Here is a 17,075-nt window from a genome sequence, read left to right as displayed (position 1 = left end):
TTTATCAAAATAGAGTCAGAAAATATCTGTTAACTGTAGAGATCCCTACCCCATCTTAACAGAATTATTACAATCAATTTGTTTTATCTAAATAATATGTTTTACCAGCTGTTGCATTTCATCAGTCAATGTCCCTATCTTCTCCACCTTAATTATTGGTTTGAATGGTAGATAAACCCAGCACCGGAGGCAGAGACAGAATCACATAGAATAAAATCATGTGGGAGTATACCTTAAGTTATATTCATTGACTGCAGTCTCAATGAAGTGATATCAGGTCAATGGATGCCCAGAAAAGTACATTCAAATCCTGAGACTCCTCCACGATGGCATGCTTGCCACAGTCATGGTCAGCAACAGTAACTGTGAGCCTTTTCAAGTTAGATCAGGAGTAAAACAGGGATGTGTGATTGCCCCAACTTGGTTCACCATCTTCATTGCGACAATCATCCACATTATCAAGGATGACCTACCCCCAGGAATTGAAATTGTCTACAGAACAGATGGCAGAGTTTTCAGCCTTGTCCATCTCAAGTCCAAAACGAAGACATCCACGAGTTTCCTCATTGAGTTCCAATACGCAGATGACAACAGTGTTGCAGCTCTTTCAGAAAACTACCTACAACAGATTCTGACTGCCTTCAACCGTGCATACATGAAACTTGGACCTACCATCAATTCCAAGAAGACTCAAGTCATCTATCAACCATCACCAACTGAGACATATCGGATAGAACCATCAATTCAACTTGGTGTAACAACCCTGGAAAGCGTGGACCACTTTCCGTATCTTGGAAGTCACCTCTCCTCCAATGTTGACCTTAATGACGAGATCCAACATCGTCTTAAATGCGCTGGAACAGCTTTTGGACGTCTCCGAACAAGAGTCCTTCATGATCGTGACATCCGAACAGACACCAAAATGTTAGTGTACAAAGCAGTGATAATCCCAACACTCCTGTATGCATCAGAAACCTGGACAACATACCGACGACATCTGAAGGCATTTGAAAAGTTCCATCAACGCTGTCTTCGAAACATCTTAAATATCAGCTGGGAAGATAGAAGAACCAATGTCAGTGTGCTAAATGAAGCAAAAACAGCAAGCATTGAAGCCTACGTCATCAAGAACCAGCTAAGATAGAGCGGTCATGTTGTTCGGATGAAAGACGAACGTCTGCCGAAACAAATCTTTTTTTTGCTTAAAGAAGGCAACCATAAAAGAGGCGGACAACAGAAGAGATTCAAAGACATCTTAAAAGCCAACATGAAGAAATGTAACATCGACATCAACAATTGGGAAACCAATGCCAAAGACAGGAAACTCTGGCAAGCCATCATCTGAGAAGGAACAGCAACCTTTGAAGCCAACAGATGTGCAGAATTAGAAGAAAAGAGAAGAAAATAAAAAGAGAGGCAGCAACAACCAAAGTCCGATCTGCCATCTGGAACTCCCTGTCCTGAATGTGGAAGAACTTTCAAAGCCAAGATTAGACTCATAAGCCACTTGAGAGCCCATAAGTAGATCAACGGAGTGAAGACCATCATCCTCGACCTCGAGGGATGGCCACGATGACGATCAGGTTCAATGAAGAAATATCCTGAAGATTATCAACTGTTGAATAAAATCTCCTCCAATTTGAGCAATATATGGGGGGAAAACAGTATAAGGGCGCAGAATCAAATTTTGAAAGAGAATTTCAATGTCAATTATTAAAATATACAACACCACTATTAACTGACCTGAGATGGACCAGATCTGTTTCTAGCAAATGGAGAGGAATATCTAGAGTCGTAACTGATGAGTGAGAAAACTCACTGTATGGAGCACAACATAACAATTAGGATATTGTCAAATTTGTACAGCAGAATGTTTTAGCTGTTGACTTTCCAGTTCCAGTGATTTTTGTATATTTTGTTTAATAAAATAATTGGGTGATTTTATTTAAGTTGCTGGTGAACGCAGCAGGCCAGGCAGCAGGTCCTGACGAAGGGTCTCGGCCTGAAACGTCGACTGCACCTCTTCCTACAGATGCTGCCTGGCCTGCTGCGTTCACCAGCAACTTTGATGTGTGTTGCTTGAATTTCCAGCATCTGCAGAATTCCTGTTGTTTGGGTGATTTTATTCGCTTATGTATGAAAACGTGTGATTTGGACAAACGTTATTTTTGATTTGAGCGTGGCTTTGAGAGCAGTTGCTGAAACTTCTTGATCTTTACTTACAGGAACCTGAGAAGAAAATGAAGGAAAGTCAGGACGAAGAAGAAAGGAAACATCATGCAGAGGAAGAGAAAAATGAAGATGAAGAGGAGGATGAGGAGGATGAAGAAGAAGAGGACCAAAACAAAGAAGAGGAAGAGGAGGAGGAAAATGAAACTGAAGACAAAACTCTGAAAAAAGATGAATTGTGAGATCTGCATATTTCTGACCTTGACCAGTCACCACTGATTTTTTTTTTTCCCTACAATTTAATCCTTCCGTTGGTCTCAACAAAACGAATTGAAATGTCCTCTGCAGTCTGAGAGATTCATTATTACAATCTTTGAACTTTCAAATATTATACTACAGAATCATCTCATCAAGATCTTTGAACAACTTTTGCACAATCTCCTTGTGCTGTTGGTGTCTGGGAGAGTGAGCTCTCCGTTTTTGTTACATTGTCTTGTTACACATGGTGAATGTATCAGTTTGAACTAAACAAGCTGTGGATCCCTTGCTGTAGATTTGGAACATTAAGGGTGTAAAACTTTGCAAGGACCAAGGGTGACTGGTGTGTTTAAAAATAACAACATTTTAAACAAACAAGGTATAGATCTGTTGCACAAAATGATGTTGGAATCAGTGTTATAAAAAGAACAATTCTATTAAAAAAAAAACATTTTTGTTGGATTCAATTAGAAGAGCTTTGCTTTTTAATGAATGAAGAACTGATGAATAGGTTCGTCATCAGATTTGAACTGGATTAAAATCAAACTGCTGTCAGGACTTGACTGTAAATAATTGCAAGCTAAGTCCTTCAACCAAGATCATTAGATTATTTTGGTACATTTTTATATTCAAAAATGAGGTATAAATTTAAATGATTTTTTGGAATCTGAAAGTATTTCCAAAAGTTTGTTTTAATAAAGTCAGAGGAGGCACAGTAGCGTAGCGGTTAGCGTAACACTGTTACAGTGCCAGCGACCCAGGTTCAATTTCCGCCACTGTCTGTAAGGGGTTTGTACATTCCCCTGTGGCCGTGTGGGTTTCCTCCTGGTCCCACATTCTAAAGGCAGACGGGATACGGAGGTAATTGGTCACATGGGTGTACTGTGCTGTGTCTCTAAATATATAATAAACATGGCAAAAAGGATTATTATGGATCTGTTTTTCCTGCTCTGGTCTTGGGGACTCACTTGATTTTGAAATCATTTAATGGGCTAATATACCAGATTATTAATACCTGCTGTTTCCTATTCAACCAGTGATATTTCTGTTGATCTTGTAGAAATCATCTGTCACTGCCAATAATTTGCAACTGATCCCAACAGAAGTTGTACACTACCCAAAAAAGTGTACTGTAGCATAGATACTAAGTATTTACTAACAAGGAATAAGCAAAGAAAAATTAGAAACATAGAAAACATACAGCATAATACAAGTCCTTTGGCCCACAAAGCTGTGCCAAACATGTCCCTACCTTAGAACAACCTAGGCTTTACCCATAGCCCTCTATTTTTCGAAGCTCCATGTAGTCGTTCAGGAGTCTCTTAGAGGAGACTATCATTTCCACCGCCGCCAGCAGCCCATTCCACGCACTCACCACTCTCTGCGTTTTAAAAAAAAACAACTTGCCCCTGACATCTCCTCTGTACCTACTTCCCAGCACCTTAAAACTATGCCCTCTTGTGCTAGCCATTTCAGCCCTGGGAAAAAGCCTCTGACTATCCACACGATCAATGCCTCTCATCATCTTATACACCTCTATCAGGTCACCTCTCATCCTCGATCACTCCAAGGAGAAAAGGCCAAGTTCACTCAACCTATTCTCATAAGGCATGCTCCCCAATCCAGGAAACATCCTTGTAAATCTCCTCTGCACCCTTTCTATAGTTTCCACATCCTTCCTATAGTGAAGTGACCAGGACTGAGCATAGTACTCCAAGTGGGGTCTGACCAGAGTCCTAAATAGCTGCAATATTATCTCTCCGCTCTTAAACTCAATCCCACGATTGATGAAGGCTAATGCACTGTATGCCACCTTATCCACAGAGTCAACCTGCATAGCAGCTTTGATTCTCCTCTAGACTCGGACCCCAAGATCCCGCTGATCCTCCACACTGCCAAGAGTCTTACCATTAATACCATATTCTGCCATCATATTTGACCTACCAAAATGAACCACCTCACACTTATCTGGGTTGAACTCCATCTGCCACTTCTCAGCCCAGTTTTGCATCCTACCAATGTCCCGTTGTAACTGCTGACAGCCCTCCACACTATCCAGAACACCCCCACCCTTGCGTCATCAGAAATTTACTAACTCATCCCTCCCCTTCCACATCCAGGTCATTTATAAAAATGACGAAGAGTAGGGGTCCCAGAACAGATCCCTGAGGCAAACCACTGGTCACCGACCTCCATGCAGAATATGACCTGTCTACAACCACTCTTTGCCTTCTGTGGGCAAGCCAGTCTGGATCCACAAAGCAATGTCCCCTTGGATCCCATGCATCCTTACTTTCTCAGGGGGTACCTTATCAAATACCTTGCTAAAATCCATATACACTACATCTACTGTTCTACATTCATCAATGTGCTTAGTCATATCCTCAAAAAATTCAATCAGGCTTGTAAGGCACAACCTGCCTTTGACAAAGCCATGCTGACTATTCCTAATCATATTATGCCTCTTAAATGTTCATAAATCCTGCCTCTCAGGATCTTCTCCATCAACTTACCAACCACTGAAGTAAGACTCACTGGCTTATAATTTCCTGGGCTATCCCTACTTCCTTTCTTGTATAAGGGAACAACATCCACAACCCTCCCTTCCTCCGGAACCTCTTCCGTCCACATTGATGATGCAAAGATCATTGCCAGAGGCTCAGCAATCTCCTCCCTCGCCTCCCGTCCTGGGGTACATCCCGCCCAGTCCTGGTGACTTATCCAACTTGATGCTTTCCTAAAGCTCCAGTACATCCTCTTTCTTGATATCTACATTCTCAAGCTCAGTCCACTGCAAGTCATCCCTACAATCGCCAAGATCCTTTTCCATAGTGAATACTGGAACAAAGTATTCATTAAGTCCCTCCGCTTTTTCCTCTGATTCCATACACACTTTTCCATTGTCACACTTGATTGGTCTTATTCTCTCATATTTTATCCTCTTGCTCTTCACATACTTGTAGAATGCCTTGGGGTTTTCCTTAATCCTGTCTGCCAAGGCCATCTCATGGCCCTTTCTGGCTCTCCTAATTCCATTCTTAAGCTCCTTCCTGTTAGCCTTATAATCTTCTAGATTCATATCATTACCTAATTTTTTGAACCTTTCGTAAGCTCTTCTTTTCTTCTTGACTAGATTTACAACAGCCTTTGTGTGCCACGAATCTTGTACCCTACCATCTTTTCCATGTCTCATTGGAATGTACCTACTCGGAACCCCACGCAAATATCCCCTGAACATTTGCCACATTTCTTCGGTACATTTCCCTGAGAACATCTGTTTCCAATTTATGCTTCCAAGTTCCTGCCTGATAGCGTCATTGTTCCCCTTACTCCAATTAAACGTTTCCCTGACTTGTCTGTTCCTATCCCTCTCCAATGCTATGGTAAAGGAGATAGAATTGTGATCACTATCTCCAAAATGCTCTTCCACTGAGAGACCTGACACTGACCACGTTCATTTCCCAATACCAGATCAAGTACAGCCTCTCCTCTTGTAGACTTATCTACATATTGTGTCAAGAAACCTTCCTGAACCCACTTAACAAACTCCACCCTATCTAAACCCCTCACTCTATGGAGATGCCAATCAATATTTGGGATATTAAAATCTTCCACCACAACAACCCTGTTATTATTACTCCTTTCCAGAATCTGTCTCCCTATCTGCTCCTCGATGTCCCTATTACTATTGAGTGGTCTATAAAAAACACCCAGTAGAGTTATTGACCCCTTCCTATTCCTAACTTCCACCCACAGAGATTCCGTTGACGACCCCTCCATGACTTCCTCCTTTTCTGCAGCCGTGACACTATCTCTGATCAACAGTGCCTCGCCCCCACCTCTTTTGCCTCCCTTCCTATCCTTTCTGAAACATCTAAAGCCTGGCACTTGAAGTAGCCATTCCTGCCCCTGCACCATCCAAGTCTCTGTAATGGCCACAACAACATAGCTCCAAGTGCTGATCCACACCCTAAGCTCATTCTAGAAATCTGAAGTGAAACTATTCAGCAGGTCAGGCAGTGTCAATGATAGAGGAGCAGAATTAATGACCATGGCCAGTTCCAAGATAGGCTAGTTTTCTGAAACTGTTGAAGTCAATATAGAGTGCTGAGAGCTGTGATGCACCAAGTCAGAAGGTGAGATCTGTTCACCAAGCTTTGGAACAGTTAAAGAGACCAATGACCTAGACCAGACTGGGATTGAGATGTGAAAACCTATGGTCAGGGAAGTAGAAGTGCAGGCACAAAGTGCATCCTAGTACCAAATATGGTACATGAAGTTGGAGAAGGTGCAGGTGAAATAGGAAGAATATTGGGATTATGCTAAGGCCCCTCGTCATTGGAACTTGCCCTCATTACTACCATTGGAGAGGAAGTACAGCAACCTAAAGACCCACAGTCAATTCAGAAACACTATCTTCCTCTCTGCTATTGGATTTCTGAATAGTCCATGAACACCTTCTTGTTATTCTATTTTTGTTTGCACTGCTTAGTTTTTGTAATTTTTAGTCATTTTATGTCTTTGCACTGTGTTGCTGTAAAACAACAAATTTCACCTTACCTAAGTTGGTGATAATGTCTGATTCTGAATTCTGATAGTGAGTAAAGGCAAAAGTACAGATGTTGATTGTGATAGAAGAATGAACAAAAAAGAAGTAGAGAGAATGATCCCTTTAGAATGGTAAAAAGGGAAGGGAAGAACTGTAAGATGGTGGTATCATATTGGATGTGGAAATTACAAGGATATTCTGGTGAATGTAGGGGCTAGTAAGGATGAAGACTAGGAAACCAAACACGAGGAATTCTGCAGATGCTGGAAATTCATCTTTACAGTAGAGGAGGCTATGGATAGACATGTCAGAATGGGAATGGGATGTGGAATTAAAATTTGTGGCCACTGAGAAATCCTGCTTTCTCATATTCAGCAAAACGATCTCCCAGTCTGTGTCGGATCTCGCCAATATATAGAAGGCCACATCAGGAGCACTGGATGCAGTATATCACCCCAGCCGACTCACAGGTGAAGTGTCGCCTCACTTGGAAGAACTGTCTGGGGCCCTGAATGGTGGTAAGGGAGGAAGTGTAAGGGCATGTGTAGAAATTCAGCAAAACGATCTCCCAGTCTGCGTCGGGTCTCCCAGTGGCCATACATTTTAACTGCACGTCCCATTCCCATTCTGACATGTCTATCCACGGCCTCCTCTACTGTAAAGGTGAAGCCACACTCAGGTTGGAGGAACAACACCTTATATTCCGTCTGGGTAGCCTCCAACCTGATGGCATGAACATCGACTTCTCTAACTTCCGCTAATGCCCTACCTCCCCCTCATACCCCATCCGTTATTTATATACACACATTCTTTCTCTCACTGTCCTTTTTCTCCCCCGTCCCTCTGACTATACCATAAGACCATAAGACCATAAGACAAAGGAGCAGAAGTAGGCCATTCGGCCCATCGAGTCTGCTCCGCCATTTTATCATGAGCTGATCCATTTTATCCTATTTAGTCCCACTGCCCCGCCTTCTCACCATAACCTTTGATGCTCTGGCTACTCAGATACCTATCAATCTCTGCTTTAAAGACACCCAATGACTTGGCCTCCACTGCTGCCCGTGGCAACAAATTCCATAGATTCACCACCCTCTGACTAAAAAAATTTTTTCGCATTTCTGTTCTGAAAGGGCGCCCTTCAATCCTGAAGTCATGCCCTTGCCCATCCTCTGGGTTTTCCCCCCCCTTCCCCTTTTCCTTCTCCCTGGGCCTCCTGTCCCATGATCCTCTCGTATCCCTTTTGCCAATCACCTGTCCAGCTCTTGGCTCTATCCCTCCCCCTCCCGTCTTCTCCTATCATTTTGGACCTCCCCCTCCCCCTCCCACTTTTAAATCTCTTACTAGCTCTTTCTTCAGTTAGTCCTTACGAAGGGTCTTGGCCTGAAACGCCGACTGTACCTCTTCCTAGAGGTGCTGCCTGGTCTGCTGTGTTCACCAGCAACTTTGATGTGTGAGACTAGGAAACCATCTTTATTCTAGATGAGAAGAGTAGGGCTGAGAGCAGGTGTGCAGTAAATGGTACAGACCCAGTTCTGGAAGGGAAATAACGACTGAGGGGGAAGTAAAATTAAGACGTTTTGGTATGTAAGATGGCATCGTTGGAACTAATATGACAGAGCCAGAAGCAATAAGGAAAGAGTGGAAAGGTTTATAATCAACCTGGAATAAAGATTGAGGGGAAAGTTAAGAGCCAAAGATGGAAGTTGGTAGCAACAGCAATTTTAGTTCTGCACAAGAGCAGTGAAGCCATAATAGCAGTACTGTCAACGTAACAGAAATGGGTTAGGATGTGTTGTGTAACAAGAAATGTTCCATGTATCCCACAAAGAGATGGGGACTGCTTGAGTGGATGCCAGTCCCTTTGGCAATACATTTGATTTACAGGAAATTAGTAGAGTTAAAAATTATTGCAGAGAAGGAAGACATGAAATTTAATTTCAGATAACCATCCATTCCAGCTTGTATCAAAATCAGTTGGAACATGAAAGGTAACTATTGGTGATTCAATACAGTTTCAATATTTACATATTATCGTTTACATATATCGTTTACATTAAAACTTTGGGATGATAGTGCTTCCTTTGGATTACAGTAGGAGTCTCCAAATGTTCAAATACCTTGACTAGGACACTTCCCTGAACTTATTACATTTATCATGGTCCAAATTCCTTATAACCCACAGTTGATGCAGGGAAATTAACACAGCCCCATGGTCTTAGCGTTTGACTCATGCATATGTAAGCATCTCATGGTCACCATTTTGCAAACCATATCTGTTAGTCTGTGGGGTTTTAGCTTCAGTTTACTAGCAATTTATAATAAAAACTGAAGGTTACTTGCAAGCTTCCTGAATTTATTTGAATTTGTTTGAATTAGTATCTGCTATATCCACATAACCCCAGAATTTCTCCCTGACAACTTCCAACTCCTTGGATATTACATTGAAGTGAGCTTTGATTTTTGTGATTAAGATGTGTGGGGCTTGAACCCAGAGATTATCCATTAAGCACTGTTGATATTTTAATAGATTCTGGGGAAACAAAATATGCAACACACACTGACAAGAGGATCCACTGTGGATTCCACACTTTGTACAGTGTTGAATTGGGAAAAGTGACATTCTGGAGTGTTTAGGAAAGGAGGGAAGATGTGAGGTTCTCACTCAAGACACTGGAGAGTGGATGAAATATACCAATATTGGAAAATGAAAATCAATTTGGTTACAGATGTGCTGAACTTACCAATTGATAAAGGCTAAGCAATCTTCAGGATTCAGCTCCCAACAAAAAGGCCCAATGGAAACATGACTAAGATCTGCAGACTTGGATGAAGTTGAGGGACTTAATCAAATAAACAGAAATTAATAGCATAAACCATTCTGCTAATTTCTTCTTTGGCCATTTCTTCTCTAGCCTTTTACATTCTGTATTACCCAGCGTGGAGTCATTATAACCTGTGCTTCTATACTCACTCTTTACCATTAACCCAAAACTCTAATTTCCCTGAGAAGATTTTTATATTAAGTATTCTACACTTATCTTTCATCTCTTCACAATTAGGTCTCCTTGCTTCTCACTGCATGTAATGTTTTTTTGCTCTTGTGCATAAAATGCTCTTGATTTTTTAAAATTATGTAACAATTTCAGACACAGGTAGCACAATACTATAAGAATGCCAGCATTGAGGATTCAATTGCTGCCACTGTCTGTAAGGAGCAGGTATGTACTCCCTATGACTGCATGGGTTTCCTCTTGGTGTTCTGCTTTCCTCCCACAATCCAAAGATACAGATTTTAGATACGGGTTGTGGCTGTGCTGGTGTCAGAACTATGGCAACAGCTCCAGACGACCCTCAGCACATATTCAGACTATGTTGGTCATTGACGTAAATGATGCATTTCAGTGAATGTTTCAAGGTACGTACGGAAAAAAAAAACATTCAGTAGCCTCTTTATTGGGAACAGGAGTGCAACCTGGTGTAGTCTTCTGTTGCTGTAGCCCATCCATTTCAAGGTTCAATGTGTTGGGCATTCAGAGATGCTCTTCTGCACACCACTGTTGTAATGGACAGTTATTTGAGTTACTGTCACCTTCCTGTCAGTTTGAACCAGAGAAGCTTTTCTCCTCTGACCTCTTATTAACAAGGCATTTTTGCCCAGAACTGCACTCTCTAGATAGTTTTTTAAAAAACCATTCTCTGTAAACTCTAACAACTAGTGGGTGAAAATCCCAAGAGATCCGCAATTTCTGAGAGATACTCTAACCACCCCATCTGGCACCATCAATAATTCCACGGTCAAAGTCACTTAAAGCACATTTCTTTCTCGATTCTGATGTTAGGTCCAAACAACAACTGGACCTTTTGCTCATGTCTGTATGCTTTCATGTATTGAGTTTGCTGCCATGTGATTGGATAATTAGATATTTGCATTAATGAGCAATCAAGTGACCACTGAGTGTAAAACTAATCTTTTAACTGCTGACTTCACCTTGTTGGGACTTCAAATTAGTGGGAAGTTAGGGGATTGGGAAGCTTTTAAAAACCCAACAGAAGGCAACTAAAAAAAATCTTTATGAAGGTAAAGATGGAAAACAAAAGTAAGCAAGCCAGTAATAATGAGGAGGATACCAAAATTTTTTTCAGATTCATAAAATGTAAGAGAGACTTGAGAGTAAATATCAGACTGGCTGGAAAATGATACTGGAGAGGTAGTAACAGAGGACAAGAAAATGGTGGATGAACTGAATCTTGCATCAGTCATCACTGTGGAAGACATGAGCAGCATGCCAGAAGTTACAGATTTAAGGAGTCATGAAATGTGTGAGGTTACCATTACTAGAGAGAAGGTCCTTGGGAAACTGAAAGGTCTGAAAGCTGATAAGTCACTTGTACCAGATGGTTTACACCGTAGGGTTATGAAAAAGGTGGCTGAAGAGATTGAGAAGGCATTAGTAATAATCTTTCAAGAAACATTAGATTCTGAAATGTTCTGGAAGATTGTATAATTGTATATGTCACTCCACTCTTCAAGAAGGGAGAGAGGCAGAAGAAAGGAAACTATAGCCGAGTTAGTCTGACCTTAGTGGTTGGGAAGATGTTGGAGTCAATTGTTAAGGATGTGGTTTCCAGGTACGTCGAGACATATGATAAAATAGTCTGTAGTCAGCGTGGCTTCTTAAAGGGAAAATCTTGCCTGACAAATCTGTTGGAATTCCTCGAAGAAATAACAAGCAGGGTTGCCAAAGGAGAATTAGTTGATGTTATTGTCACAATGGGGTGCTGGAAAACTGACCCAAATGCAAGACACAGACACTGAAGTACAAGGAACAGGACTTGACTGGAGTAGGGACGTGACAGGATTCAGATCAGGAGCAGGGACAAGAACGCAGACTTGGGCTAGGGAAAGCGGGACCAGGACTAGGAACCATGGACTAGGAGGCAAGGCTTTGACTCTGAGCGCAAGATTGGACAAGGACACAGAACCTGGGTCTTGCCTTGGGCTTGGACCCCAGAACCAGGCAAGGACATGACATGGCTTCAGGACAGGACGTGGCTGGGGTCTAGAGGCCTGATCTTGGAGACAGGCTGGGGACTTCAGGCTTGTGCTCTTGGAGCTTGGCTTGGGATCCTCGAGGCTGGTGTTTTTGGAGCTTGGCTTGGGATCCTGGAGGCTAGTGTTCTTGGAGTTTGGCTTGGGATCCTCGAGGCTGGTGTTCTTGGAGCTTGGCTTGGGATCCTCGAGACTAGTGTTCTTGGAGCTTAGCTTGGGATCCTCAAGGCTAGTATTGTTGGAGCTTGGCTGCAGGATCTCCGAGGCTTGGGTTCTTGGAGCTTGGCTGCGGGATCTCTGAGGCTTGTGTTCTTGGAGCTTGGCTACGGGATCTCCGAGGCTTGGGTTATTGGAGCTTGGCTGCGGGATCTCTGAGACTTGGGTTCTTGGAGCTTGGCTTGGGATCCTCGAGCCTGGTGTTCTTGGAGCTTGGCTCGGGATCCTCGAGGCTGGTGTTCTTGGAGCTTAGCTTGGGATCCTCAAGGCTAGTATTCTTGGAGCTTGGCTGCGGGATCTCCGAGGCTTGGGTTCTTGGAGCTTGGCTTGGGATCCTCGAGGCTGGTGTTCTTGGAGCTTGGCTCGGGATCCTCGAGGCTGGTGTTCTTGGAGCTTAGCTTGGGATCCTCAAGGCTAGTATTCTTGGAGTTTGGCTGCGGGATCTCCGAGGCTTGGGTTCTTGGAGCTTGGCTTGGGATCTTCGGTCTTGTTACCTCTGACAGCCCTCTGCACTATCCACAACACCTCCAACCTTTGTGCCATCAGCAAATTTACTCACCCATCCCTCCACTTCTTCATCCAGGTCATTTATAAAAATCACAAAGAGTAGGGGTCCCAGAACAGATTGCTGAGGCACCCCACTGGTGACCGACCTCCATGCAGAATATGACCCATCTACAACCACTCTTTGCCTTCTGTGGGCAAGCCAGTTCTAGATCCACAAAGCAATGTTCCCTTGGATCCCATGCCTCCTTACTTTCTCAATAAGCCTTGCATGGGGTACCTTGTCAAATGCCTTGCTGAAATCCATATACACTACATCTACTGGTCTACCTTCATCAATGTGTTTAGTCACATCCTCAAAAAATTCAATGAGGCTCGTAAGGCATGACCTGCCTTTGACAAAGCCATTCTGACTATTCCTAATCATATTATGCCTCTCCAAATGTTCATAAATCCTGCCTCTTAGGATCTTCGCCATCAACTTAACCAGCCACTGAAGTAAGACTCACTGGTCTATAATTTCCTGTGCTATCTCTACTCCCTTTCTTGAATAAAGGAACAGCACCTGCAACCCTCCAATCCTCCAGAACCTCTCCTGTCCTCTCAGCAATCTCCTCCCTTGCCTTCCACAGTAGCCTAGGGTACACCTCGTCTGGTCCTAGTGACTTATCCAACTTGATACTTTCCAAAAGCTCCAGCATATCCTCTTCCTTAATATCTACATGCTCAAGCTTTTCAGTCCACTGTAAGTCATCCCCACAACCACCAAGATCCTTTTCTGTAGTGAATACTGAAGCAAAGTATTCTTTAAGAAATGAAAGGGTTGACTATTTTCTAAATGTAGAGAAAATACAAAAAATTAAGGCACAAATGGATTCAGGAGTCCTTGTGCAGGATTCCCTAAAGGTTAATTTGCAGGTTGAGTCTGTGGTGAGGAAATGAAATACAATGTTAGCATTCATTTCAAGAGGACTAGAATATAAAAGCAAGGATGTAATGTTGAAACTTTATAAATCTCTGGTGAGGCCTCGAGTATTGTGAGCAGTTTTGGGTCCCATATCTTAGAAAGGAGGTTCATGAAAATGATTTCAGGATTGAATGGCTTGTGATATGAAGAGCGTTTGATTCCTCTGGGCTTGTCTAAGATCAATTGGCACAGCCTCAGAATGGAGGGGTGTCATTTGAGAATGGAGATTAGGAAGAATTTGTTGAGCCAGGGAGTGGTGAATTGTGGAATTCTTTGCCAGAAGCAGCTGTGGAGGCCAAGTGTTTATGTGTATTTAAGGTAGAAGTTGATAGATTCTTGATTGGTCAGGGCATGAAGGGATACAGGGAAATGGCAGGAGATTGGGTCCATCCAGCTGGACCCAATTTCCTGCATTCAGCCTACATCCCTCTAAGCCCCACCCCTCAATGTACCTATCCAAGTGCTTTATAAATGATACTATTGTACCTGCCTCTGGCAGCTTATTCCATAAACTTTCCATCATCTGTGGGGAAAAAGTTGCCCCTCAGGTATCTTTTAAATCTTTCCTATCTCACCTTAAACTTATGTTTCCTAGTTTCTCTTATCCTGGGGAAAAGACTGTTACCGTCCATGTTACCTATGCCTCTCATGATATTAAGCTTTTCTCAAGGTGTCCCTTGTACTCCATGTGTGGCCTCCCCAATGACTTAAACAACGGCAACATCATGTCCTATTTCCTAAACCCTTGACTGATGAAGTCCAGCATGCTAAGTGTCTTTCTCACCACCATGTGACACTACATTCAAACAAGTACACACTTGTATTCCTTGGTTCTTCTGTCCTATTACACACCCCAGATCCCAATCATTCATATTATATTAATATATTATTTGTAATATACATTCATGGGATATTATTAATCATAGATAATATTCAAATTTTCTAAAAAAACAGCACTGATGCTGCAATAAAACATAAATCAAGATGAGTCTTGATTTTATAACCATCAAAGTTCAGAATTGGAACCAGGTTTATCATCATTGACATATGTTGTAAAACTTGTTTTGCAGCACCATTACATAAAGTAATTACTGTAGTTTACAGTAAGACACATATAACCAGTAAATAAGTAGTGCAACAAGACAGCAAACAGTGACTAAGTATTCAAAGGTTTCATGGTCCACTCAGAAATGTGATGATGGAGGGAAAGAAGCTGTTCCCAAAACACTGAGTGTGTGTCTTCAGGCTCCTGTACCTCCTCCCGGTGAGGGTCCTTGAAGATGGATGCTGCCTTCTTGAGGAATCATCTATTGAAGATGTTGTCAGTGTGGGGAGGTCAGTGCCCGTGATGGAGCTGGCTGAGTTTACCACCCTCTGCAAATTTTTCCAATCCTGCGCACTATACCAGATGGTGAGGCAGCCAATCAGATGCTCCCTATGGTACATCTGTAGAAATTTGCTTGAGTCTTTGAGCCATACCAAATCTCCTCAAACTCCTGATGAAATATAGCTCTGCATGCCTCCTTGGTAATTGCATCAGTATGTTGGACCCAGGATAGATCTTCAGAGATGTTGAATCTGCTTATCCTTTCCACTGACCCCTCAACGAGGACTGGAGCGTGTTCTCTTGACTCTCCTTCTGGAAATCTACAATCAATTCCTTGGTCTTATTGGTGTTGAGTTCAAGGTTATTGTTACAACACCACTCAACAAGCCAATCTATCTCACTCCTGCACGTCTCCTCATCACCTTCAGAGAACCTGTTTACAATAGTTGTGTCATTGGCAAACTTATAGATGACATTTGAATTGTGCCTAGTTACACAATCACGAGTGTAGAGAAAGAAAACCAGTGGGCTAAATATATATTGTTGAAGTGTGCCTGTGTTGATTGTTAATGAGGTAATATTACAGCTCTATAAGACCTTGGAGTACTTGGAGTACTGTGTTCAGTCCTGGAAGGATGTGGATACTATAGAGAGAGTGCAGAGGAGATTTACAAGGAAATTGCCTGGATTGGAGGGTGTGCCTTATGAGAATAGGTCTGGTGAACTTGGCCTTTTCCCCTTGGAGTGACAGAGAATGACAGGTGACTTGACAGAGCTGTATAAAATGATGAGAGGCATTGATCGTGTGGCTAGTCAGAGGCTTTTTCCCAGGGCTAAACTGACTAACATGAGGAAGCATAGTTTTAAGGTGATTGGAAGTAGGTACAGAGGAGATGTTGGGGTAAGTTTTTCATTGAGAGAGTGGTGGGTGTGTGGAATGCACTATCAGCAATGGGGGTGGTGGAGGCAGATACAACAGGATCTTTTAAGAGACTCTTAGATAGGTACATGGAGCTTAGGAAAATAGAGGGCTATGTGGTAGGGCAATTCTAGGCTACATGGCTGGCACAAAATAGTGGGCCTAAGGGCCTGTAATGTTCTATGTTCTATAAGGAAGAGATATAATTTCCCATCTGCACCGATAGTGGGCTATCGATGAAGAAATCAAGAATCCAGGTGCAGAGGCAGGTACAGAGGCCCAGAAGCTTGTGATTAGTACTGGGGGGATGATGCTGTTGAACACTGAACTGTAATCAATAAACAGCAGCCTAACTGAGGTATTGCAGTTGTCCAGGTGATCCAAGGCCAAGTGGTGAGCCATTGAAGTTGCATCAGTTGTAGACCTATCATGGCAGGAGGCAAATTGCAGCTGGTCAAGGTCTTTGCTTAAGTGGGAGTTACTTCTAGGCATGACTGACCTCTCAAAACACATAATCACAGCAGATGTGAGCACCAATGAGCAATAGTCATTGAGGCAGCTCACTCTGTTCTTCTTGGGCACTGATATGAATGATGCCCTTTTGAAGGAGGTGAGAACCTCTGACTGTAGCAGAGAGAGATTGAAGGGCAGGACTGGCAGCTCGATGTTTCGGGGTTCCATTGTTTTAGACATAATAGCGGAGGAGGGATTACAAGGGGAAGGGAGGCATTAAAAAGGGAGGGGTGAAGGAAAATGTCCTGGCAGTGCTGAGACAGGACAGACTGAAGAATTCACCTAGTGAAGCTTTATGGGTGGAACTGAGAAATAAAGGGATAACCATGTTAATGAGATTATATTGTAGACCACCCAATAGTCAATGGGATTTAGAGGAGCAAATTTGTAGAGAGATCTCAGATAGTTGCAAGAAATATAAGCTTGTGATTGAAAGTGATTTTAACTTTCCACATATTGATTGGGACTCCCATACTGTAAAAAGGCTGGATGGGATAGAGTTGTCAAATGTGTTTAGGAAATTTTCCTTAATCAATATATGGAGTTCCCAACCAGAGAGAGAGAGAAAAGCTGGATCTCTTGGTAAGAGAATGAGACAGG

The 17,075-nt window shown here is 42.6% G+C and overlaps 1 protein-coding gene across 1 annotated transcript in view; it reads left to right on the top strand.

The window, feature by feature from the left end:
* LOC140188268 (uncharacterized) overlaps positions 1 to 17,075 on the top strand; it is a 150,279-nt gene that overhangs the window by 29,553 nt on the left and 103,651 nt on the right. Inside the window, 2 exon segments of the mRNA XM_072244360.1 lie at positions 2,226 to 2,516; positions 10,126 to 10,197. Of these exon segments, the coding sequence (XP_072100461.1) occupies positions 2,226 to 2,516; positions 10,126 to 10,197 (363 nt within the window).

Source organism: Mobula birostris, chromosome 26, assembly GCF_030028105.1.
Source record: "Mobula birostris isolate sMobBir1 chromosome 26, sMobBir1.hap1, whole genome shotgun sequence".
Classification (NCBI taxonomy): domain Eukaryota; kingdom Metazoa; phylum Chordata; class Chondrichthyes; order Myliobatiformes; family Myliobatidae; genus Mobula; species Mobula birostris.
The sequence above is the reverse complement of the archived record's forward strand: the minus strand, read 5'-3'. Positions and strand labels throughout refer to the sequence as shown.